The sequence below is a fragment of the Photinus pyralis genome, unplaced genomic scaffold (genome assembly GCF_008802855.1).
Source record: "Photinus pyralis isolate 1611_PpyrPB1 unplaced genomic scaffold, Ppyr1.3 Ppyr1.4_unclustered_Scaffold778, whole genome shotgun sequence".
Lineage (NCBI taxonomy): Eukaryota > Metazoa > Arthropoda > Insecta > Coleoptera > Lampyridae > Photinus > Photinus pyralis.
This window is the reverse complement of record NW_022172241.1, coordinates 40,456-65,900: the sequence shown is the minus strand read 5'-3', so window position 1 is coordinate 65,900 and position 25,445 is coordinate 40,456. Positions and strand designations below refer to the sequence as shown.

Sequence of the window (25,445 nt, the reverse complement as noted above, 5' to 3'; positions counted from 1 at the left end):
AACCTTGGGATCTGTTTAGTTTTGGAGGGGGCCATTTTTAAACGAGGTGACTTTATTTCCCTGTTCTTGTAGTGTGAAGTTAGGGTACAACCTAGGGGTGAAGTACGACGATTCAAGGACACAAAAGTCCTCTTTTTTCATATTACAGTGAAATCTGCAATTGTGACATGTTGGCGTTTCAGGGTTTGGAAGTTAAGATATTCCAATATTTGTTTCAAATTTTAAAGACCGTTTGACTATACATCACATTCCATTATGGTCACTTGAAAAAATAATAGTATCGAGGCCATGATTGTTACATGAGTGATCTCAGTAGTTGATAGAAACTGATGAGCTATTGTTACATTGTTTTATTATTTATTTATTTATTGTCCCTCTAGTTCTATTTCGGTGAACAATAGTTTATTCAAGTCACTGTATGAAGAGGAGTTCTGGAATGACAACTTTCATTGAAGAATATGTACATATGTATATTAAAACAATAAATAAAACGTTACAATGTGAATAATTTCCAAATAACAATATGTTATAGCCTTTATCTTCTAAGACAACAAAATTGATAACTAGAAATACACTTAAATCACCAAGTTTAAAACCAATTACAATAATTGAGATAACTCACCATTGATCTGTGCGGCGATCAACAGAATAATCATGTAAGGAGGGACTTGCAATGAAGGCAAAATTAATCCGGAGTCATGGCGGAATGTGAAAACGATTGCAAGAGTAAAAAAAAAAGTTTGCGATAAACTTATTGTTAATGTAACACAATAAAGGGCGTACAAACTGAATATATTGTTACTTCACTTGTGTTTTTAAATGTTGTAAAAATTCGTGGTAAGATAATGCAGTTTCTATTCGATCCTCAATTAGACGTTCGATAAATAAGCTTCTATTCGGACTATTTTCCTTAATAATTTGAAGAGTGGCGACGAACGGCTTCTCCTCATTTAAAGAATTAATAAAACTGTTCAGTCTCTGATTATGAAGCGTGTCTAAAATTGGCAAGTCGTACATTTGATCGGTAATCGCGTTGTAATTCGGGACACCCAACGCCTCGTTAAGGAAAATATCCGAAACGGACGGTCCGACCAAGATAATCATGTGCTCGCCCGCGTCCATAAGAAATGCCCCTTTTGAATCTAGAGATCTCGCAGACAGTTGTAGTTGAGGCGGTTGGGGAATTAATTCGCCGTCTTTGGAGATTGTGTTTTGTTCTGGTAAATTGTGAATGGGGTATAAGTCCGGATAGATTTGCTGTATCAGTAGATATAGGGGTAAGGTTTTCATGTCGCACATTGCCTTAACCCGGTCATCCAGGCGTGTCGAGGTTCCCGTTCGGAAAGCGACAAATTTCAATAGGGCGGATATATACAACGGTAAAAGTCGGAGACTGTTCGACACCTGTAAACCGCTGCCTTCGCCGGTTCCCATATTTAATGACAATTTGTAACTGGAGAGGATGTCTATGGCAACATTGAGAAAAGCCTCTCGGGCGTCTGCTAGACTAGATTGCATTGATCGGTCCACGGCCATTTTTGCTAGAAGTCCAACTATACATTGTTGATCTGCCGATGCAAGTATATCGGATAGTGTGGATGCGACAGGAATACATAATGTGTGCACTCTGATTCGTCGTTCTCCCTTGCTTGACGTGTACAGAAGTGCGACTTGGAAACAGACCGTGTGTAAATCCGACAAGCTTTCGTCTATCGACACCTGCATACCAAAGCCGGCTTCCGGATTAACATTGGGCAATGATAATAAGTCGGTAGATCTAACAAAAAAGTTGCCGTGGAACGTATGAATCGATAATCCTCTGGTGCATCGAATTCTCATCACGGCTTCGAAGCCAATTTTTCTGGTTAAGTATCGTTTCAAGCTTCTTTCTAAGTGTTCCGCTTGAAGAGTACGCGATGCCTTGAAAAGAGGAAAATGATACATACAGCCCCCGCTAAATCGACTTATGCCGGATATTGTGGCCAAATCCACGTACTGAGAGTTCAAAATAAACAGATCTACGGCAATTTGTTGCCCGCTGCATTCCAAAGCCAATCTCTTATAAAAATCATTGGCCGGATTTAAGTTGTGCACTTCAATCCCGGCACGTTGATTGGGATCTTCTCTAACAGTCAAAGCACCGGGTCCAATCGTCGGTAGTGTAGCTTGAAACACGGTGATCCGACCCCCGGTGCAACTGATCAGCTTGTGTGCGGCCTGCAACGCGGCACCTAACGCTGAACCGGTATCGTGACTGCTCAGAAATCTTGTAGGCAACTGAGCTAGCAGATCCGTAACCAATTCCTTACGTTCCGACAAATTAACAACTAAATTGTCCGGACAAGGCAAAAACACATCGTCTACGTCTAAAACTATCATCTCATGCGGTTGACTCAGACCTTCGGCAAGACAATAAAAGTGTAAAGCAGAATTATACGCGATAAATCCGACCTGCGTCCTCGCATCGCCCGGCATATCCGACAGGCACGTTGTCAACACATTGCAAAACGTATGTAAATAACCGCTTTCGATAGCTGCATGGGACACATCCAGAAGAAACAAATACACCGCGGGCTGCGGCGGTCTCAGCATGTACTCCGACGGTGCGATATACTCGATGGTACTCGACTTAATCTCCGGCCTCCTCGACGGATCACCGTAAGTTTTTGTAACCGGATCAAACTGAAACTCCTCGGGTAGCTCGTTCACTCGATAGCACAAATTACACTTCCAACGTTTCATATCGACGAAAAACACAAACGGATTGATATACGTGCGGCACGCCCGACATCTCACTATCGTAGAGCATTGAATGACGGGTAGGTGATCCAGATCTTTGAAAGGATGTATCAAAATTCCCAAAGGAAGGCGGGATTTTTGTAGTAGCGAACTCGTTTCGGGTATTTTCGTCATGGTACAACGAAAAATGTCCGAACTGCAATTGGCGGCGTCTAAATAGTCTTGGCCCAAATGTATGCGTGGCGCTTCCACCTTGTTCGGCGGTAAAATGTTCGGACATTGCAGCAAGTCGAAATTCTCCTGTCCCCACATTTTGTTAAATCCGGATTGGACAATATTTGCTGGCGGCGGCATCCTTTGATTCTGGAAGTTTTGCTGCATTGTACCACCAAAATTTTGATATTGTGTTGGTAGATTGGTTTGAAATTGAGGAGCTGGTTGGGGATATCGGTTTGTTTTTGGAGGAACTGAAGTTTGTTGTTGTGGTGGGATTGATGGTTGCAGAGGAATTTGCGGTGGCTGGGAAACTTGGGGCCCCATTGGTGGATAACTGGGTCGTACTGCCGTCACCCTGTTGTTTGGACGAACACTATTCAATTGTGGAGCGGGTAATGCAACAGACTGATACATTACTGGAGCCGGCTGCGGTCTCAAAACTGATGGATTGTTAAATGGTGGAATTTCAGGTGGGCCATTTGCTACCGGTTTTTGAGTATATAAATTATTGCTTTCATTTGGTTTCAACGGTGCAGTTTGAGATTGATTCACAATAGGTGGAGGTTGGCCATTTGTATAACTAGCATTTCTTGCATGTGCATGTGCATTTTCAAAATTATTTGGTCTAGAATGCATAAAAGTGTTCTGAACACGAATCGGGGATATTCCTTCAGAAGAAATTTCAGGTTTACTCGCATTTACCAGAGGTGTAGATGTGCCAGAGGGTTGAATTTTCGGACTTGTATTGGGCGTCATATGTGAAATATTCAAATTAGCATAATTTTGTGTAATTTGGCCGATATTACTTCCAGATTTCGCAACGCTTGGCGGCAATTGAGACATAGGAATAGCTGATCTCGATGGTGGCAATTGTGATGCAGGAATCTGTTGCAAACGATCAGCTGGCGAGCTTGTTCTTGAAGAATGAGAAGAATCAACTCCATTGAATGGCAGTACGGTGGGAATTGTGTTCGATCTTCCAAACTGTGGGGGCAAACCATTCGGTAAAGATTGTTCGGGAATATTAGCTTGCGTGTTCATCATTTTACCTAAAAGAAATATACAATTAAAGCAAGTTCTACTGAACAATTCAGGGAAAATTGCGTTAATTTTACCAACCTTTGATCTCAATTAATGTAAGAAGCAAATTAATGGTTACTCTTTTGTAAAGTTCTAGTTTAAAAGGGGTTGTATGTAAAATACGAAAATTTCACCATACCTAAATGTATTATCACAAATATGTTTTAATAGAATTTTCAACAGTCATCAAAAAGTACACATTTTATATTTAATTTGCGACAAGGGCATTTTCTTGGTTGTCAGCTTGTCACTGTCAATCCTACGTGGCCGAGCGATTGCAGCGCCTCCACACTACAAAAATTCCAGTGGCGTACGCGTTCCAATCACGTAGAAACGCCTGCGATATGCAAAGGACCCCCTTGGACTTTTGCAAAGCGTTAGAGAAATTTCTTTCACTTTTTTAAAACACCTAAAGTAATTTCCGGAGCTTTATATGTGCTTGATAGAGCAATCTATCTGGCTCCCAGAGCACTTTAACTCGTTTACAAGGTATTCTGGGTCATTGATTGACTTTTCTAAACCTTCTGTAATAAGCGTCTCAGACCCCTGTCTAAAAGCTAAAACCATACAGTTATTTTCTAGGTAGAATTATAGAACCATTCCAGTATATACATGCATAGGCTTGCCTAGTACTGTGCAGTTCAAATAAAGTTCAAAAAAGGGCCAGTGGGAGCATTCCAAGGAAAGGAAATCGATTCCTCCTGAAACTTGGTGGTCCGGGGAGTATGGATACCCTTCGGCGCCACATTCTCCCCTCCCCTGACACATTCAGAGTTTAGAACTCGCGTGCGTAGAATATGTCACCCATAAGGAAAAGTGTTATGAGCTATGCCAATTGATTTAAACATTTTGGGTCATGGTATGGGATCACGAAAGAGTTTCCCAAAAGCAACTGAAATGGTAGTTTTCTGGAAAAGGTAATCGACTCGTTTTGCGCTGGGTCAGGGGCGGACTGGGTACTTACGGGCCAGGTGGAATTGCATAGGCTACAGGCGGGGGGGGGGGGGGCTCTGAGGTGCACCACAAAAACATTTTAAAGTACTCCTTTCTCGAAAATCAATTACCATACAGTTTTTTTTTAAATTGCAGCTGATAATTAAAAGTAACAAAATATACAATCCGAGGTGCGCCGCCTATCATTGTATTTCAGCACTTCATGCTACGACAAAAAATGATAAATTCATTGTAAAACACTTCAATTAAAACAGAATTTTTTAACAACCTAACATCAACCCCAATTAGAGAAACGTGTTAATAATTTATTAATAGTGCAAGAAACTAAATACAGCACATACTTATAAATTTCCAACCGGCCATTACGATCTACAGGCCAGGTGAGCCCCGAAAAAAAAATTGTCTCAGATCGACCCGGAAAAAAATTTTCTTATAGAATGTGGCCTGTAGAATCCATAATTTCAAACAATTCCAAGATTGGGCTACTAGTTCAAAAGTTACAGCCCTTTGAATTTTTTTTCGAAATTGGTTTCTAGTCTATAACTTTTGCTTGAGATGTCTGATCGAAAAAGTACAAATTGATTTGGATTCTACGCACCCAAATTAATAAGAAAAAGTATTTTCCCCAGAAATTTTGGTGTAGTCGATATACACTGCCTTTTTTTGAGCCCCGAAAAAAAAATTGTCCCAGATCGACCCGGACAAAAATTTTCTTATAGAATGTGGCCTCTAGAATCCATAATTTCAAACAGTTCCAAGACTGGGCTACTAGTTCAAAAGTTACAGCCCTTTGAATTATTTTTCGAAATTGGTTTCTAGTCTATAACTTTTGATTGAGCAGTCTGATCGAAAAAGTACGAATTGATTTGGATTCTACGCACCCAAATTAATAAAAAAAAGTGTTTTCCCGAGAAATTTTGGTGTAGTCGATTTTTGGTAGAAAAGGAAGGTTATACATTGCCTTTTTTTGAGCCCTGAAAAAAACTTGCCTCACATCGACCGGGGAAAAAAATTTTCTTATAGAATGTGGCCTGTAGAATCCATAATCTCGAACAGTTCCAAGATTGGTCTACTAGTTCAAAAGTTACAGCCCTTTGAATTTTTTTTCGAAATTGGTTTCTACCTAGTCTATAACTTTTGATTGAGAAGTCTGATCGAAAAAGTACGAATTGATTTGCATTCTACGCACCCAAATTAATAAGAAACAGTGTTTTCCCGAGAAATTTTGGTCTAGTCGAACTTTGGTAAAAAAGGAAGGTTATACACTGCCTTTTTTTGAGCCTCGAAAAAAAAATTGTCTCAGATCGACCCGGAAAAAAATTTTTCTTATAGAATTGTAGCCTGTAGAATCCATAATTTCAAACAGTTCCAAGATTGGGCTACAAAATTTTTTAACAACCTAACATCAACCCCAATTAGAGAAACGTGTTAATAATTTATTAATAGTGCAAGAAACTAAATACAGCACATACTTATAAATTTCCAACTGGCCATTATGATCTACAGGCCAGGTGGCAATCGCCACCCACCCCCTCGGGCCAGTCCGCCCCTGCGCTGGGTGGTTTTCCATACTACCCCTGCCCCATAAACTTAATTAAAAATATTTTCGGGTATGAATTCATCTATTCAGTGATACACGAAACGCCACTGGTAATATTTTGCTTAATCGAAGAGCAACCAATCAAAATCAGTGTTCGCTATCCTTGTGTTTCTATTGGTGATTAGTTTTAAATCGATCCTCAGTTTTGACAGCTAGTTTAAGTAAAATGAACGTTAATTGTTGAAAATGTAACAATTTAACAATGCTTGAATAATTTATTGTACCGTTTAACGCATTTAGATTGATAATTTTATTTATTGTTAACAAACGTCTCAAATTTTTGTTGTTGTTTTATATTGGAGTAGTGGGGTTACATTTTGAATCGGACATTTTGATTAGAATTCAAAGAAAAAACTGTCATTGCTTTGTCGTATTTGAATAGTAGAAAAATTTGTTGTACAAGACTTGTTTATTAATTGTTTGGTGAGTACGCTATTATTTGTTGTTCTTTCTTTGAAATAATTGGGGAGTTTTATTAATTGTTTCCCAGACAGGTGTGATTCATCTTGTAGGTTGTTCCAGTTTTGTGAACTCATCTGTGGAAGAATTGACCTTGCACTTGCATGTATGTAAAACTGTAACCCGCTTTCAGTAAGCACCACTTTGTTTGCAGAATAAAAATGGCCACAGAAGACGAGGAATGGAAGAAATTATCAACAGAAGATCGTTGCGTTCACAAACAATGGAAGGCCAGAGTAAGCGGATACGAAGATGCGGCGAAACTTTTTAAACAAATCGATGACGAGAAATCTCCAGAATTTTCCAGATACTTAGGTTTAATTAAGAAATTCGTAAGCGACAGTAACGCGGTGGGTCAAGAGAAGGGGCTCGAGGCGGCACTCGCATATGTAGAAAATTACGCACACGCCGGCAAAACAGTTAACGATGTCATGTCGGGAATAGTAACTAAATGTATTGCGGCACCGAAGACAAAAACGCGTGAATTGGCAATGCAGATCACTTTAATGTATGTCGAAATAGAAAAATACGAGGCCGTCCAAGAGGAACTTATCAAGGGAATGGATCAGAAGAATCCCAAAATTGTAGCAGCTTGTATTACCGCCGTAACGGCTGCTTTAAAGGAGTTTGGGTCAAAAATTGTTAATCCCAAGCCGTTAATTAAGAAAATACAGACACTATTTGCGGACAGAGACAAGAGTGTAAGGGATGAAGCTCGTTTAATGGTGGTCGAAATGTTTAAGTGGATTGGACCCGCTTTAAGGTGGACTGAACTTTTTTTTTTGGTGGAGTAATTTTTGTTTTTGTAGATCTCAACTGAATAACCTGCAACCTGTTCAAGTAACGGAGCTGGAAGCAGAATTTGCAAAGGTGGAAGGCCAAAAGGTAACGCCAACTCGCTACATTCGGTCACAGCAAGAGAAGCAGGCAAAGTTAGCCGCAGAAACCGAAGAAGCTGAAGGTAAATCGTTAATGTGGAGACAGTTTTTGTATTTTGTTCGCGCAGGTGACGAAGATGTGGAAGAGGAGGGTTATAGCACTCCAACATTGGATCCTTATGATATTGCAGATCCCGTCGATATTCTCTCGAAGCTGCCGAAAAATTTTTATGAGCAATTGGAAGCCAAGAAGTGGCAGGAAAGGAAGGAGGCTTTGGAGTTATTGGAGAAGTTAATAAAAACACCCAAGTTAGAAAATGGAGACTATGGTGACTTGATTCGAGCTTTAAAAAAAGTAGGTTGTTTAAATAGAAAAGAATAGCTGATTAATACAAATCTTGAATTTGAACTCAAGGGGTGTGGCTTAACAACCAACAGAAACCTCGTGGTTGTGGCAAACCTCGCTTGCTTTCTCCAATACTTACCTTGTTTTGGCCGGACATACTTTTGTTCACCTTCATTATGAAGCGGTAGATGTGTAGGTTTTCCTGTTTAACAAAATACAAACTCAAAACCAAATTTATTTTATTTCTGCCATTTTAAAAATAAATCAATTTCACAAGAATTAATCAAAATTAACTGGTAGATGTGTTGATGTTTACAATATTCTTGTTGCGATGTTTCCTGGTAGCACTTTTGAGTTAATTTCCATGGCAACTTATCAATATAGATATTATCTATCAGATAAATTTAACTGAAAGATGAAAGTCCGGCCCCAAGAACCCAACATGTCATAGTAAAATTACTAATCCCATTAAATTCTATATACAGATAATCCAAAAGGACACAAATGTGGTAGTAATAGCGTTAGCTGCGAAAAACCTGGCCTGTTTAGCCAACGGTTTAAAGAAGCGTTTTCAACAGTACGCCGCTTTTTGTGTCCCGACGCTCTTAGAAAAGTTCAAAGAAAAAAAGCAGAATGTTGTACTAGCTATACGAGAGGCAATCGGTATGGCATACCGATAGATTTTTGGTTTTTGTGAAACATACCGGTAATAAATTTATCCACATAGGCATAATGGATAAAGTTTTTTCATGATAATATACGCATACATACAATACTAAAATTTTATCAGTTCAGCCATACCGGTAAAAAATATTTGCCACTTCGACCACTGAATGTTCCCAATTACATTTCTTGGTTTTTGTATTAGATAACTGTCGAGGTGATATTGGAGGATGTGGTAGAAGCTTTAAATAGTAAAAATCCTTCAGTTAAAGCCGAAACAGCGTCATTCTTATCACGAGCTTTTGCAAAAACTTCACCTACATCCTTAAACAAAAAATTACTCAAAACGTATTCGGCAGCACTGATTAAGAATATTAACGAGCCAGGTAGATTCCATTTTTTTTATTACTCGTTACTCTTGTTCCATTTTTAAGATCCGACAGTACGAGATTGTTCTTCGGAGGCACTTGGTACCTTAATGAAGCTGGTAGGAGAAAAGGCGATCGGACCGTTTATTACAGAGATCGAAAAAGATAACCTTAAAATGACCAAAATTAAGGAGTGTTGTGAAAAAGCCGTCATTAGTGTTAAAGTGGCATCCGGTAAGAAGGCAGCGTCTGAGAAGAGTGCGCCACCTCAACCGAAAGCCAAGGAACCCATTCCGGAAAAAACCACAAATGCTGCCAAGCCTAAACGGCCAGGTACAGGTAGGCATCCATCACAAAAGGCCTACTAAAAGCTGTTTCCTCTTTGTTAAAATTTGTTAATAAATAATTATTTAACACATCTGCGAGAAATCAGTGTGGTAAGGAAATTAATTGGTGTTTAGGTCTTTAAATGTTGATCTACATTTGTTATCTGTTTTACAGTCTGGGGGTTGGTACTGTGCTATTCTTTTATGCACATGGGTGATATTCTCACAATTCTCTAGTATTCAATGGCTTTTCTGGTAGATTTTGGTATTTCAAAATCAGTGGCGGCCCGTGGACTTTGAGTATGGGGGGGGGGGGGCGAAGATGTATTTGTATACATTATCAAATGCGGCGATGGCAAAAGGAGGGGGTTGAGACCACTTTGCGCCGCAGGGAAAATTTTTAAAAATTTTCAAGGTCACGCGTTTTCCTGGCACTTCTGAATTTCAATTAAAAATTATTTTATACAAAAATATAGACGTTCATAATACGAATTTTTTCCATATAACGGCAATCTCAATCTCGTTCGTGTGAAAACTCGATACAAATCAACGTAACACCGGACACTGCCGAGTTCCAGCCGCTAAAGATGTGCGGCCAAAGGCTAATCTAAATGAACAGACTGAAAGTAGTGCAGTGCGCATGCTACTGTCTGTTGTCATGGCAACGCCTTCGCGGCCGAGCACGCGCGCCGTGTGCCCTTGAATGACAGCGAGGGCGTGTGGCTGTCGCTGGTCATTGTGTGCATTCAAATAACAAATAAGAAATCTTCAATCCAGTTTATTTTAGTTTTCGTAGAATTTGTTACGATCCGCAATAAGTCTACGATTATTATTACATTATGATTATAATTAAGTATAGGACATTGAATTAATTCTTGCGAAGTTAAGACAATGATAAACAAAAAACAAATTCTTTTTTCTGTTTTCTGTGATTTTTTCAGGAGGGGCGCGCGGCCATGCGGCCCTTAGTAGTAGCCGCCCCTGTTCAAAATATTCTTTTCAGTTTTGGAGACTACATGAGAACGTTATGCAGTATAGAAGGTCCAGAAAAAACAGTACATTTCGTAACTAGTTATAAACAATAAATGGTTTACGGTAGGCAAGCCATTGCGTTTTCGTGTGGAAAAAATAAATGGGCTGAAAACCTTTCTTGCATGAAATAAAATTAAACTTCTATGGCACTGGCATTTAATATGACAATTTATAAACTCACGGGTAGCTCTGTAATAAAAAATGTTCTCATAGCCCTTACCCTGTGGAAGTTTGATCCTATCTCCTCTTAAAATCTGAAATTGAAGATCTAATGCTCTGGTTTTATTCGAATTCCATTTTTCTTTTCAATTAATAGTAAACCTGTATTTTTTCCACGTGCTCGGCTTTAAACAGAGAGGAAAGAAACTTTTAGGTTTGAAGAGATCGTGGAAACCGTTTCTTGTTATCGCCTGACATACTTTCGTTCACGTTCGCTATGAAGCGGTACGTGTGGAAGTTTCCCTGTGTTGACCAAAATACAAATTCAGAACCAAATTTTTGAAAACGGCCAAGTGACTACGCATTACAAGGTTTTTGTCAGCAAACTCCATAAGACTCCACTAGTGAAAGTGTGATATGAGCTGAAATTTTCTCTCTTTCTTGCATTGCATTGATCATAGACTGAATTCATTTTGTGCTAAAGAGAGTCTGAAAAGTCTATACACCATATATTATTTTATACGATGGTTTTTCGGTTTCTTTTAGTTTTACTGAGCTTAATGGACAGTCAGACCCGTCTGTCTTGTGGTTTTGATTTTATGGTCACAAGGTCCTAAGAAGGAGTTGTTCTTTTGGTTTTTCCATTCAACTAAATTTTGTTAAGGAATTAGTATACTACATGGTACTGCACATCTCCTTTTTATTTAAACAATAGGATTGCTCAAGGTTCAAGATGGTCTTGTTTGTTATTTGAACGTACCAGTGGGAATATTTATTTGCCTTTATTTTTGAGTGGGCGGGGTTTCAGCCAAGGCTGCTCTACCAACCCAACCCACTATACATTTACAAATAGTACTTAAAATTTCTTTTTTTGTTTTTTTATTTATCTTGATATTTTTCTCTTTTTTTATTAATCAACTTCCTCTCTTCTTTATCTATAAATTATTATTGCCCTTTATTGCAAATGGCACGCCACTAATCAGTTAAACAACCAACTAATTCATATTAAATTAATTAATATAATTTCAATTTTGTACTCGGGACGTATTCTTTCTTTCAATAAAAATTATTGTTAAGTATTAGGGTTAAATCACATTATGAAACTTCCTATTCATAAATCTGAACTTCGCCCTATTGAAGGTGACTCTGACGTTAGTTTTTTATTTCCTATTTAATAGTCATGAATTCTGTTTATTAGTATGTACAGTGTTATCCTTCAATAAATGACCATTATTATTATTATATCCATACCCGAACCCGGATTCGAACCGGGGACCGTTAGCACCACAGTCCAGTTTGAACTGAACTGTACCACACGGACCTAACGGTGAGAGATTTGGGGTAGGTCAAATGGAGCCAAAGTTGTCCCTTTTTTGTGACTAAAATTTTTTTTAAAAATCTTCGAAAATGGCTAATATATCACAAAAAAACTAAAAATGTCAAATTTCGTTTTAATTTTTATTTTCGGAAATGAACGGGGTAGGCACTTTTTTTAATTGAATCTGAATTCGGTAACAGAATTTCCATAACACACTAGATGTAAGACCTACAGGCTATTCCTTATTTCTTATAGCCGCCATATTGAATTTTTACGGAATGAAAAAATTCACTTGAATGCATCGCCATCATAGCTATGTTGATTCAGCAAAATCTAGTTGCCCATGTATATATGTTTTGTTGAGAAATGAGTCATTATTTTTCTTTTTTTGTCCTACAAAGTGCTCATTCTCTAAAAATTCAATATGGCGCCCATACAAATTTGGAAAGTAGCACCCTGTAGCTTCTACGTTTAGCGTGTTATGTAAATGCTGTTAACAGATTCAGATTCATTGAAAAAAAAGTGACCATAGAAGGTGCCAATGAAACTGTTCATTTCCGACCGTTTAAATTAGGGAAAATGGAAAGATTTTCAAATGCGTTTCTTTAGTCTCAAAAAGGGACAACTTTGTCCCCATTTAACCTGTATCTCGCAAATTTATGAAGATTCCTGTGGCGATCCTTCCGTACATACATATGTCCGAGATAACAACTCGACGGATTTTGTTCGACTTTGGGATATATTAGGCACACTGAAACGAAAATCGAAAAATAATGGGTCGGTTTTTGGAAAAAAAATCATTTTGGAGTGCCGGCACGACATTGAACCTTTTTTTTTTCAAAAAACTCAAAGTTTGTATGAAATTATGTGTACAACCTGCAAAAATTGTGCCAGGTTTTATTACAAAAAAAAAACGGAGAAAAAAATTTCCAAGTTAAAAAACTAAAAAAAATTTTCCCCCAAAACTATTATTATGAAACTGTCACCTGGGGCTGAAATAAAAAATCTTGCGTCGCTTTATGTAAATGTAAATTTAGGGTATTCTGCCAAACCTGTTCCGTTTCTTAATCGCGGTAACTTTTGAAGTTTTGAATTAATGCACCAATCAATAGAAGATTTAAGTACCTTTGACATTTCCTCCAATGCTACCATTAACGATGCATTTAAGACTTTGTTCATAAGCTTCCTATTCGTCCGCGAAAACATTTGCAGATTCTCTATAATAGGCATCTACCAACTCTTTTGCTTTTGCAACAATCCATTGAATTACATTATCTTTTTCAACCGAAGTCATTTTATTTACAAAGACTGTGATTTTTATACGCAAACGTCAAGTGACATTTCCATGATAATGGGATTACGAATTGACAGCCCGTTATGATTTTTATTTCCCTTATTTAAATTATTTTGCAGAAAATACTATAGGAAACACATGGATAATTGGTCGTTAAAGCACTTTCAATGCATAAAGGCACTCCGTCGTTGCGCGTGCTTTAAAGTAGGGGAGCCCATGATGCTAAATGTAAATTTACTTCAGGTTCGTAGGGACCAATTGAACTTTGTAGATTAGATGGTAGAAAGAAAAAAAGTAAGTACATCCCTTCACCAGGGTGAGGGGGGGGGTGTCTATTGCAGGTTTTTAGTAATGTAGTCACATGAAAATATTCGAGTGCGTCAGATATTGATGGTATATATTCCCACGTGTCTCTGGCATTGGAGGTATCTTAATCTGTTGGGGAAGGGTGGAAAACTGGATTTATTTAAGTGTGTTGTATGTATAATTTATGACACGAACACCTCGTCTACATGATTTCAGTCAGCTGACCTTCACCTGCTTAAACTTTATTGACAATTTTTGGAAATCGACAGCTTGTATTTTTTCAGTTATTCTTGAATTGTTTTCTTGAAAATCCAACGCGTTCGAGAATATTAAGGTATCGTTTGTTTTTTATGGAAGTTTGTCACCTGGGTCACGATCAAATCGTGAGCTTTGATTGAAATGCAGACTTTTCAACATGTAGGTAACCCACCTTACTTTTATCTGACGCGCTCAAGTAAATCTCAAAATAGTCAAAATCCCCTACTGAGCTCCCCTCCTATTTTAATATCTGGTTTGAGCTAGGAAGCTGTTCTGGCACCTGGTTTTTATCACACTTTACATACGTGAGGAAATAATTTATGCTAGTGTCAGTGTTTAAGTTTTTTATTACATTTGAAAGTCATTCATTTTAAAATAAATGTTTCAACAGCTACTGGCGCACAAAGGAAGAAACCAGCTGCCCCAATATCATCAGGGTCCGCCACGATTGTTAAGTGTAAGTCTAATAAGGCCATAATTGAAAAAACAAGGGAGAGAGAGTTGGGTGAAGAAGAAGCTGTTGAATTGGTAGCTGATATACTTAAACCGGAAACGTTGAGCGGTCTTGCTGATAGTAACTGGAAAAACAGGTAAAACATCGATTGAATTGTGTACCGTTACTGAAGGAGGTCTTAGATTAGCGGCGGTGGAGGACTTCTTGCAACAAGTTCAAGCAATTGACGCCAGTAGTGCGCCAACTCAAGCTCTAGTGAAAGTGCTCAATAAGAAACCAGGATTGAAAGATACAAATTTTCAGGTGTTGAAAGCACGCCTAGACACCCTGAAGCACATTGCCGAAAATTGCTCTTTTTCCACGTAAGTCTTTTGTTTATGCTAAAACAAAAAATTCTATTATTACTTTTAGAACCTCAGCCGAAATATGCGTCAATGATATTACGGAAAAATTGGGAGATGCGAAAAATGGTTCCTTAGCAGGAGACGTACTGCTCTCCATTGCAGAGGCTACGAAATTTGATTTTGTAGCCAGTCTGGTAATGGATTTTGCTTTAGTTCAGAAAAGCCCGAAGGTTTTACAAGAGTCTCTCTTCTGGCTGTCGAATGCAATGAAAGAGTTTGGATTTTCGTACGTTACAATTTTTTAAAAATGCCTACTATTGCGTAATCTTTAGGAATATGAATGCCAAGTCGCTTATAGAAAACGCGAAGAAAGCGTTGGCATCGTCCAACCCGGCCGTTCGGACTGCCGCAATTTCCTTAGTTGGCACTCTCTACCTGTACATGGGCCCTACATTGCACGTGTTCTTTGAAAACGAAAAGCCGGCTTTGAGAGAACAAATAAATGCAGAATTTGATAAGTACACAAATGAAAAACCACCGTTACCCGTTCGAGGTCTGAAAAGAGAGAAAACAGATGTTTCCGACCAAGAGGAGGAACCGGTACAAGCGGAAGAGGTTAATATTCAGGATTTGTTACCGAGAACCGACATTAGTTCACAAATTAGTGAGCCGCTAATTGAACAAATGGCCGATAAAAATTGGAAAGTACGAAATGAGGCACTAACCAAAGTCACCACGATTATCTCCGAGGCGAAATTTATTAAGCCTAACATCGGCGACCTGCCGCAAGCCTTAGCATTACGCCTTGTCGATAGTAACGGTAAAATTTCACAAACTGCGCTCAACATTTGCGAAAATATTGCCACTGCGATGGGCGCCCCCTGTAGACAATACGTACGGGTTTTGCTCCCCGGCTTTCTGCAATGTCTCGGCGATAGTAAAGTGTGGATCCGTACGGCTTCCGTCGCTTGTTTAAACTCGTGGGGCGATTTGTGCGCTTATAAGGAATTTTTCGATGGGGAAATGATTGCAGACGCATTGAAAGCCGGGTCGCCTACTCTCAGAAGTGAACTTTGGACGTGGTTGGCCGAGAAGTTGCCTCAAAGTAAGTGATCTGTCGATAAAAGTGGAGGGTCTTACGGATATTTTAGTTAAAACTGTTCCCAAAGAAGAACTCGTAGCGTGTATTCCGCATTTGTATTCCAATTTAGAAGATCGAAACGCAGATGTTCGTAAGAATGCTCAGGACGCGGTATTGGGCTTGATGATTCATCTGAGCTATGAGAGTATGAATAAACAAACTGAAAAGTTAAAGGTAAACCCTGCTGTCTTGAAAACAACTTAATCCCTCATTTTAAATATGTTTAGTCTCTTATACTGCATTTTTATTACTTACTTCATTTTAAAAGCCCCTCATTTATTAGAATGTCTTTTGTAAATAATTTTTCATTCATGAAACTATCAAATTTGTTGTTGTCTCTACCACTACCATGAGATTTTATTATCGAGGTTATTTAACAGAAGATAGGAAGATAATCATTAGCCAATCAGTGTCCCTTTCCTCCTTTAATTAAATGATGATAGGTTTCATTTGCAAACACATGACGAATCAAAGTGCCACAATTGAAGCTTATGTTCATGCTCCACCATAGTTCTGAACTTTTCCCTTCTCTGCTTGTAAAGACTTCATGTTTTGTTTTACTTTAAAGAAACTACTACCATTGTTTATTCATTATAGGGGTTCTACCTGATAAGTGCCCCCACATCGTGTCGAATTGTGGTACTATGCGATTATTCAGTTGGTTTCTGTATAGTATAATTTAAATTATATGATCTCTTCCATGACCTGGTGAACATCCCTTTACTTATTTTCGTAGATCAAATTACATTTAATAGTCAAAGCAAAAAATGTATGTAGGCGTCTGTGAGAATTTATTCTACGTTAGCTAATACCACAGATCTACACATACAACAGATTGCTAACCTTATGCATTTTATGGGAAACGCATTTAGGTATACTTAAAAGCGCCCTCTATTGAGCAGCAGATAATGCACGCTTAGTGAAGTGAAGTGCTAATACTATGCTCTATTATCAAAAATAGAATTTTAAATCATAATTTGTAATTCAACAAATTCATTGCATGTTTTTTTTTTGTTTAAAGTAGCCTTTGTATACAGTGTGGAAATTTTGTCTGGAACACGGAATATCTTCAAAACTACAATTTTTGCAAAGAAATTTTTATGGTATCCACGGTTATAAAAAGTTTGCAACAATCTAATTTGTTGTTAGTGGCGCACTTCTGCATGGTGGATGGCAAACATATTTTTTTAATGGCAACTACTATCGTTTTCATTACATACTAGCTGACCCGACGGACGTGTTCCTCTTTCTTAGCTATGAATACCTATTCAATTCGGACTGGAATAAACAATAACAAAAAATTATTTCAAAAAATTTGCTGTGGCTAGCACAGGTACCACCCGCCCCACCTGTGCATGGGCGATTTTGCCTTTTTATGTCTAAGAATATGTGTAGCAAATTTGGTTTAAATCGGTTCAACCATTTAGCCGGAAAAGAGATTTTTACACACTTGCCCCAAAATCTCCCCAATCTCTCCCCAAAATAATAAAAAATAAACGCACTCACTTCTAGTTGCTTTTGTCGATTCAGAGCTAGCAATGTACCTTTTTTTTGTTGCGCCAAATGCCGTCATTTGAATGCAATTATTGTATTTCTGAATATGAGTAAAAAAAATATAGAATCTGGCTCATTTCCGGTAACCAAGGGATTTAGTGGCTCTGGTGGCGGTACCAATGGCGTCAATTTCAGTATATAAACTGTTTTTACATGTTTTATTAAGCTTTTGGTATACCCGCAAATTTAAAAATGAATTTCAACATCTCTGTTATTAATAACTATTCATAAAACAACAAAAGTCATGGCTATTGCTACTAATAACAAAAATGTTGAAATTTATCTTTAAATTTGCGGGTATACCAAAAGCTTAATAAAATAAAAACAGTTTTGTATGCACCTTTTAATTCTGAACAACTGAAACTCTACAGTTTTTTCTGTAAAATGTACAGGAGGGCAGGATATTGCATAAAACTAATTTCCCATGTTAAATTACTATGTTCCTACTTACCGTGCACCACCCGCAATGCTTGACTTGTAGAATTATGAATTCTGCGACCTAAGTTGGTACCATGTTGGTACGATTAAAGGACACTTTTTTGAATATAGCGCTCAAAACACTTAGGATGTAATCAAATTTAAGAGAAAATCTCAAATGAAGGAAAATAGCTGTCTTTTGGTGTTGCGCTGGTGTTCTTATTTTTTTTTTCATTTATTGGGTCACCTTAACAATGATTTATTTACAAAATATACATACAGGGTTAGGAAAAAAAATGTCTTATATAAAAGTTATAGGACTGTTAAAAATTTACATATCTGTGATAAATTGAAATAATGTATAAGGTCGCTCACACACTTGTAGAGAATGATAGTTGTATTTTTTTAATTGGAACACCCTGTATATTATTACTTATTTTGATGGTTGACTCAATGTTAAACATTTTTTATTAACAATCATTGTGAATTAGTAAATGGAGTCATTTTCAACCCTTCTTATAAAATAGAGCCGCTTTGCCATGATTTCTTATACGTTTCTGTTTAAAGTTAACGCTTGTACTGGGATATGTCTCTAAAAAATTACAGTGAAGTATAGATGGCGCCACTTTTTATTACAGTCATAATGTTTGTGTTACATCGACAACTTATAGGCGGTCCTTCTGCAGTAACATGCTTTTACACGCTTTTAAACTTTGTAAGTGCTTTCTTCACCGAATGATGATTTAACCGGTGGTTTGAATGACCTAGGTTGAACATGTAATTACCTCGGATAATTGTGTTTTTCACAACTCGAATAAATATTTAAAAATCATCTCGTGAATCACCCATGATTTGATCCATTGTTTTCCTTAGTAGACAAAAACGATACCTGTGTCCACAAGGACATGTTAGTTACCGATCTATTTTCCTGTAATTCGTGGAAGGGAACCTGATATTATAAGGCTTTTTATAAATTATTACACTGCAGCGGGTTTAAAGGGACAAATACTATAATAAATAATTTACAAAAAATTGTACGGAACAATTTTTCTCTTTTCCATCACTTTAAATCTCAATATAACTAATAGATGGCGTCAGTTATTATGATACAAGTTCGATATGAACAATGAAATGCATGTAACATTAAAATCATGAGGCATAGCCGAGTGGTTTTAGTTACACAACTTTCATTAATGATGTGATTCATGTGTATCATTCAAAATTTAATCTGCAATAGTCCAAATACATTTTATGTGCTTTTTGAAATACCTAAATGTTCATAAGAACACTAGTACTTTTGTAAAAGCTGTAATAACATCCAATTGGCCATGATGAATCTCTAATAAGGACACCATCGTAGATTAATAAATAAATATGAATGTATGTTGTTTGCTGAACCGTTCCGATTCCGATGAAATTTTGGGGAGTGGTTAGATGCAAAGGATTCTGATATTGTAAAACTTCCTGAAAATCTAACGGGAATGAGAAAAAATGGAACTTACCGTGAACGGGATTTTATTGGGAACCTATTCATAACGGGAGCTAGACCAGGCTACACTTAGGCACATAAAAGACCCATTGTACCTGCCCCTCTTCTTTTACCACTAGGTTCAGAGCTCTCTTCTCTCAATAAAGATAGGACCCTGTTTAGTCTAAGTTGCTTCAACCTCCTCGGTTCCAGATAACTCTAGCCAAGGAGCTGATGTCTATTTCTCCCTCTGCCGTGCTCGATAGTTTCATCTGCCTCACCATAGAATCTACATGTGGACTCTCCTACAATCCCAATGTTGGTCAGGTCCAGTGCCCCATGAGAACACTAGTGATCTTCCTAATCTCGCTTCTATTCAGTTTTAGAAAATAAAAGAGCTTACCAAGGGGCCCTGTTAAGAAAGCTCTGGACTGTCCAGTTGCTTGTTGCCCAACTTTACTAGTTTGCGTCAAAAAATCGTTAGTCTTTTGTTAGTTTTGTCAAAGCAAAAGCAAAAATTATTAAAAATTTGCAACAAACTTAAAAACTATGAACAATGACGTGCATCTGTATTTAATTGAGTTGTTAAAGAAAGAAACATGTAATACAAATAATGATATTCTAAATTTTTTACGTTTCTACATGCGTTTTAAGCATATGTAATAAAAAATAGTGGTTGTTATTAACAAATAACAAATATAGATGCCACCTGATGCTTTGTATTAACCTGTATTTATATTGACAGTAATAAGTGTATAATGCGTGCCATATTAAAATGAGGGAGCAACACTTTTTCTTTGATAGTGAAAGCATCAACCACTAAATTTAACATTTTTTCTTCAGCCGGGCTCAAAAACTGTGGTTGTAGCAGCTTTGGACAAAGCGCGCCCGAACCTACCGGCGAAACCGTTGCCGAAACCAAAACAATCCTCTCCCGAAGACAAAGCGGTTAGAGGTACCAAACCGGTGGCAAACTCCAAAAATGCGGTAAAACCAAAAGTATGCGAATGAAGCTATTATTAGTAATAACATTGCAACTTACCTCAGGGCGTGGCGACTGTAATAAAACCGTCATCGGCTCGTAAAAAGGACGACGATATCGATACGTCCCCTCTGATGACAATAAACAATTTGAAGCATCAGCGTACAATTGACGAGAACAAGCTTAAGGTTTTAAAGTGGAATTTTACGACCCCGAGAGAAGAATTTGTTGAACTCCTGAAAGAACAGATGCTTGCCGCCAATATAAATAGGACCCTGATCTCGAACATGTTTCATATCGATTTTAGGTAATACTCGAATAAAAGAAATGCTTTGAATGCTCACATTACTTTTAGGTTTCACATAAAAGCTCTAGAATCTTTGATAGAAGATCTCCCAGGAAATGGACCGGCTCTAATATCGAATTTGGATTTGATTCTTAAATGGTTAACGTTAAGATTTTTTGATACAAATCCGGCAGTGATATTAAAAGGGTTGGAGTATTTGTTTATTGTATTCAAATTTTTGATTGAAAGCAAATATCACATGTTAGAAAATGAAGGTTCTGCCTTTATTCCCTACTTGGTTTTAAAAGTGAGTATTGTGTACCATTATGCAAACCATTCATTGCGAGATTTGAAGGCTGGCGATCCTAAGGATACAGTTAGAAATAACGTTAAAGGAATTTTTAGGCAATTGGCATTAATATTTACAGTTAGTCGGCTGTTCTTTTATGTGATGGAAGGAATAAAATCAAAAAATGCGCGTCAACGTACTGAGTGTTTAGATATAATGGGGTCACTCATTGAAAATTACGGTAACCATCGGTCGCATACTTCATAATTAATACATATCATGTGTAGGGCTTGGAGTGTGTCTGCCGTCACCCGCAGTGTGTCTTAAAGAAGTTGCAAAGCAAATTTCAGATAGAGATAATGCCGTTCGGAATGCGGCTTTAAACTGCATTGTTCAGGCCTACTTTATTGTTGGCGAAAAAGTCTTGAAAATGGTGGGTCAGGTTAGTAACGCCTCCTATAATTTGCACCTCATTGTAGGGGCATTTAGATTTCAGATAAGGATATGTCATTGTTAGAAGAACGTATTAAACGTGCAAAAAGACCTTCGCCTAAAGCCGATCGAACTGAGCCCCAAATGGAATATGTTAATAAGTCTCCGCAGCGTGCAAGTATGGAATCTCCTGTCAAAGATGTGGAAGAAAACGGCACTTTGGAGGAAGATGACGAAGATGATATCCCTGTTATACCGTAAGTTAAGTTAAACTATGATAGTGTGTGACATGCTAAATTGTAGTACAATGGAAAAAAAGGTTCAACAAGACATGCCCGAGTGTACGGGTCCGTTCCAGTTAGACCCAGAAATTATGAGAGAGTTAGATAGCTGCAAAGCTCCCATTACTCAAGTTCAGTTACAAGAATTTGATTTAGACTTTCTTAAGGAGGAACTCAGTGTGCCATCATTATCAGACGCGAGAGCGAAGTAAACTCCTTAGTACCTTAGTGAAGAATTAATTTGGAAATATTTTAGGGCAATGCCTGTATCACCGCCTAAGCCCATACTTCCCAATGAAACATTTTCGAGATCGTCCATAGGTCATCTGCAGTTTAGTCCTCGACCTGTCAAAGATGCACTGTTAGAAAAAACCATTGATAACATGGGATCATCTGATCATAATTTAGCTTTTAAGGTAAGACTGCGTCAAAACTAAAAACTGTAATGTGCAGGGGCGGACTGGCCCGAGGGGGCGGGTGGCGATTGCCACCTGGCCTGTAGATCATAATGGCCAGTTGGAAATTTATAAGTATGTGCTGTATTTAGTTTCTTGCACTATTAATAAATTATTAACACGTTTCTCTAATTGGGGTTGATGTTAGGTTGTTAAAAAATTTTGTAGCCCAATCTTGGAACTGTTTGAAATTATGGATTCTACAGGCTACATTCTATAAGAATTTTTTTTTCCTGGTCGATCTGAGACAATTTTTCTTCGAGGCTCAAAAAAAGGCAGTGTATAACCTTCCTTTTTTACCAAAAATCGACTAGACCAAAATTTCTCGGGAAAACACTTTTTCTTATTAATTTGGGTGCGTAGAATCCAAATCAATTCGTACTTTTTCGATCAGACTTCTCAATTAAAAGTTATAGACTAGAAACCAATTTCGAAAAAAAATTCAAAGGGCTGTAACTTTTGAACTAGTATCTTGGAACTGTTTGAAATTATGGATTCTACAGGCCACATTCTATAAGAAAATTTTTTTCCGGGTCGATCTGAGAATTTTTTTTTGGGGCTCAAAAAAAGACAGTGTAACCAGGCCCCCCCCCCCCCGCCACCTTCATTACTACACTAATACTTTAATGGCCCGTAACCTATGCAATTCCACCTGGCCCGTAAGTACCCAGTCCGCCCCTGGTAATGGGCTATTACATAAGACAGAGTTGAAACTTGTAGTGATTCTTTATGGATAGGAAACGGGATTGATCGGTTAGCCAGGGAGGAGTAGGCCTATGCAGTATTGCATTTTATACATCAAAATATTTTTATTGCACACATCTAGGTTTCCATGGCGAACCAAAGATGGCTGGATTGTGTAAAAAGACAATTTCTTGGTTATTTGGAAATGTTTATTAGTGTCCAAATATTTTTAATTTCAAATAACACACAAAAAAAACTAAGAACGTAAAAACACATGTGAATAAAACAAATAAGTCATATAATATATAAATAAATAATACAGGTAACCAATTGAAGTTTTAAACAATTCCATCTTTTGTTCACCATGGAAGCCTAGATGCCTGCAATAAAAACATTTTAAAGTATAAAATGCAATATTGCAAATAATATTTAATATAAATATAATACATTAAAATTTTACGCTCTTTTCAAAAACTCCAAATATATAGGGTGGTCCATATGAAAAAATATAGTTTAGGGTCGTCTAAGAAAAACCAGACACCCTGTATAAAAACTGTGTATGGCAGTGGGTCCTACATAAAATAGTGCTCTAAGAAAAATTTTGACAAAATCAATTATCTTTAATAATAAGCAAGTTATGGAGCATTAAGTAAAGAAAGTGTCCAGTTTGGACCACCCTGTACATCACAATAATAATCTTTGTCTGTCATCCCTTTTGTATTTCTCATTGATTATCATTTTAGTCGATTGAACAAATGCAAGAAATTCTTCAATCCAATAAAGGCAGCTCAATGATAGATTATGAAAACCAGTTTATGTCGGCAATAATTTCGCAGCTGTCAATTCTGCAAACGGAAGATCCCAAAACAAATGAGGAAATTTTAAGGATCTATAGGTCAATTTTAACCGTTATTGATACTGTATGTATACCTGTCACGTAATTAAGCTCGTTTAAACGATATTTTCGTTGTAGTTTTATGTAAATAAGTTATTAGGGCGAAAGGTTAGTATGGACGTATTACAGAATGTCCTAAACCAGTTGATAATGTTATTGGTCGATGCTAAATTGGAGGCCTGCGTAAATGGTGATATGTACGTTAGAGTAGTTAACTTGCAGTGTGTAAAAATTATCGAGAGATCCGATCATACGAACACCATATGGTAAGGTGATATTTTCAGAAATGTATATTTTGACTTTGACCTGTTTAGTGCGCTGGTCAAGTTACTTCACGATTCGGTAGAAACAGAAGCGCCACCCAGATTAGTCGATTTAATCATGAAATGTTTATGGCGAGTAATTAAGCTGATGCCAAGTTGGGGAGATGAAATAGACTACGACAGTGTCCTATACGAAGTTCATATGTTCTTAAAAGATTTTCCTAGCATTTGGTGGAAGAGTAAACCAATGGATACTCCCTTGCGGACTGTTAAAACTATTTTACATTCTATGGTTAAAGTGAAAGGCGGACAACTCATGCTTCATTTGGGCAAAATCCCTAATACAAATGATTCCGAACTAGAAACTTACATTCTTCGATTGCTGAAGGTAAGTTCAGAGAGAGGAAAAAAATCAAGATGTACTCATTTTATTTATAGTCCATGAAACTGGAAGAGATTAAGCAGGTGCCACTTAAAACTGAAAAGACTGAACCAAAGAAAACGTTATCGCGTCATTTTCACACTCGCATGACTGAGATATTTCAAAAGATCGGCAAGAAAGAAGAAGCCAAAGAGGGATTCAATCTCCTCTATGATTTTCTTCATCAGAACCCCGACGCAGATTTAGATCAGTTTCTCCATAAATCCAGCCACGTTTTTCAAGATTACATTAGTAACGGACTGAAATCGATCGAAAACTCGCGAAGTCTAAGTAATGACGGTAGTGTATCACTATCCTGCAATGGCTCTCGGTTCTAATTAAACTGATTGCAGTTTTTGAGAAAAGCGCGTCATCATTGTCTGGCGGTGATGCGGTAAATGTAGCCACTGACGACAGTCGAGGCCCAGATTATTGGAAAGATAAATTACAAATGTGGAATAAACTGTGGGAGGAACCAACGGAAAAGGGTACCTCAACTGAATAAATTGTTTAAAAATGTACTGTTTATAGTAGGTAGAAAACAAACGAATAATGACCCTCGACTAAAGTTATTTTTGTAAGAATTTCTGGTAGGCAAAATTAATATTTTTTGTCTTTTATGTTCATAAATCATGTCCAGCTATTTTTCAACGAAAACTCCTCGCCGCTTACGATTAGTATTTATTGTTTGATATGTAATTTTTGTATTAATTTATTGAAAGTTTGTATTTTGTACGTCTTAATCTTACGTTTAGTGTACTTATCAATTCCGTTTTTAAAATTTTTGTAAGATCTAAATTGAGACAATGTTAAGCAAAAGTTTCATAGACTACTTGTTCATATTAAATAACATAGCAATGTATTACATCAGTTTGTTATTGTAGTTTATCAAAAATAATAATAAATTAATCTTTACTTACAATTGAGGGGTTTCTCCTCCTTTGAGTTTGTGTTTCTTTTCTTATCTGAAGGGAAAGGTAAAGAAATTTTATTTGGCCTTACAGTAGTTGGGAGCGGTAATGTAATTATGTAGGAGATTTTTTTCTACGACTCAAAAATAAGGAGAGAATCTAACGGTGGTGG

The 25,445-nt window shown here is 37.4% G+C and overlaps 2 protein-coding genes across 3 annotated transcripts; one reads left to right on the top strand and one right to left on the bottom strand.

Annotated features, from left to right (window-relative positions):
- Nucleotides 1-449: 449 nt before the first annotated feature.
- On the bottom strand, nt 450-4,312 carry LOC116182826 (protein transport protein Sec24A). Of its 2 annotated transcripts, none has more exons than XM_031503370.1 (2): nt 4,175-4,312; nt 450-4,004 (listed from the first exon to the last, which is right to left on the bottom strand). In XM_031503370.1, exon 2 carries the CDS (start codon nt 3,997-3,999, stop codon nt 799-801), a length of 3,201 nt encoding a protein of 1,066 aa, XP_031359230.1. In that variant the 5' UTR covers nt 4,000-4,004; nt 4,175-4,312; the 3' UTR covers nt 450-798. The 2 variants fall into 2 exon arrangements, with proteins under 2 accessions (XP_031359230.1, XP_031359231.1); XM_031503371.1 differs by having other exon boundaries at nt 4,075-4,301.
- A 2,427-nt stretch (nt 4,313-6,739) lies between these two features.
- Nucleotides 6,740-24,904, top strand: LOC116182839 (protein mini spindles). The gene is made up of 25 exons (XM_031503393.1): nt 6,740-7,012; nt 7,080-7,154; nt 7,203-7,811; nt 7,858-8,281; nt 8,758-8,940; nt 9,141-9,321; nt 9,370-9,642; nt 14,388-14,586; nt 14,633-14,812; nt 14,862-15,080; nt 15,127-15,899; nt 15,946-16,109; nt 20,218-20,373; nt 20,422-20,663; nt 20,712-20,949; nt 20,998-21,172; nt 21,219-21,373; nt 21,421-21,620; nt 21,667-21,852; nt 21,901-22,060; nt 23,527-23,703; nt 23,757-23,944; nt 23,993-24,329; nt 24,380-24,662; nt 24,716-24,904. Exons 3-25 carry the CDS (start codon nt 7,210-7,212, stop codon nt 24,865-24,867), a joined length of 5,847 nt encoding a protein of 1,948 aa, XP_031359253.1. The 5' UTR covers nt 6,740-7,012; nt 7,080-7,154; nt 7,203-7,209; the 3' UTR covers nt 24,868-24,904.
- The last annotated feature ends 541 nt before the right edge of the window (nt 24,905-25,445 follow it).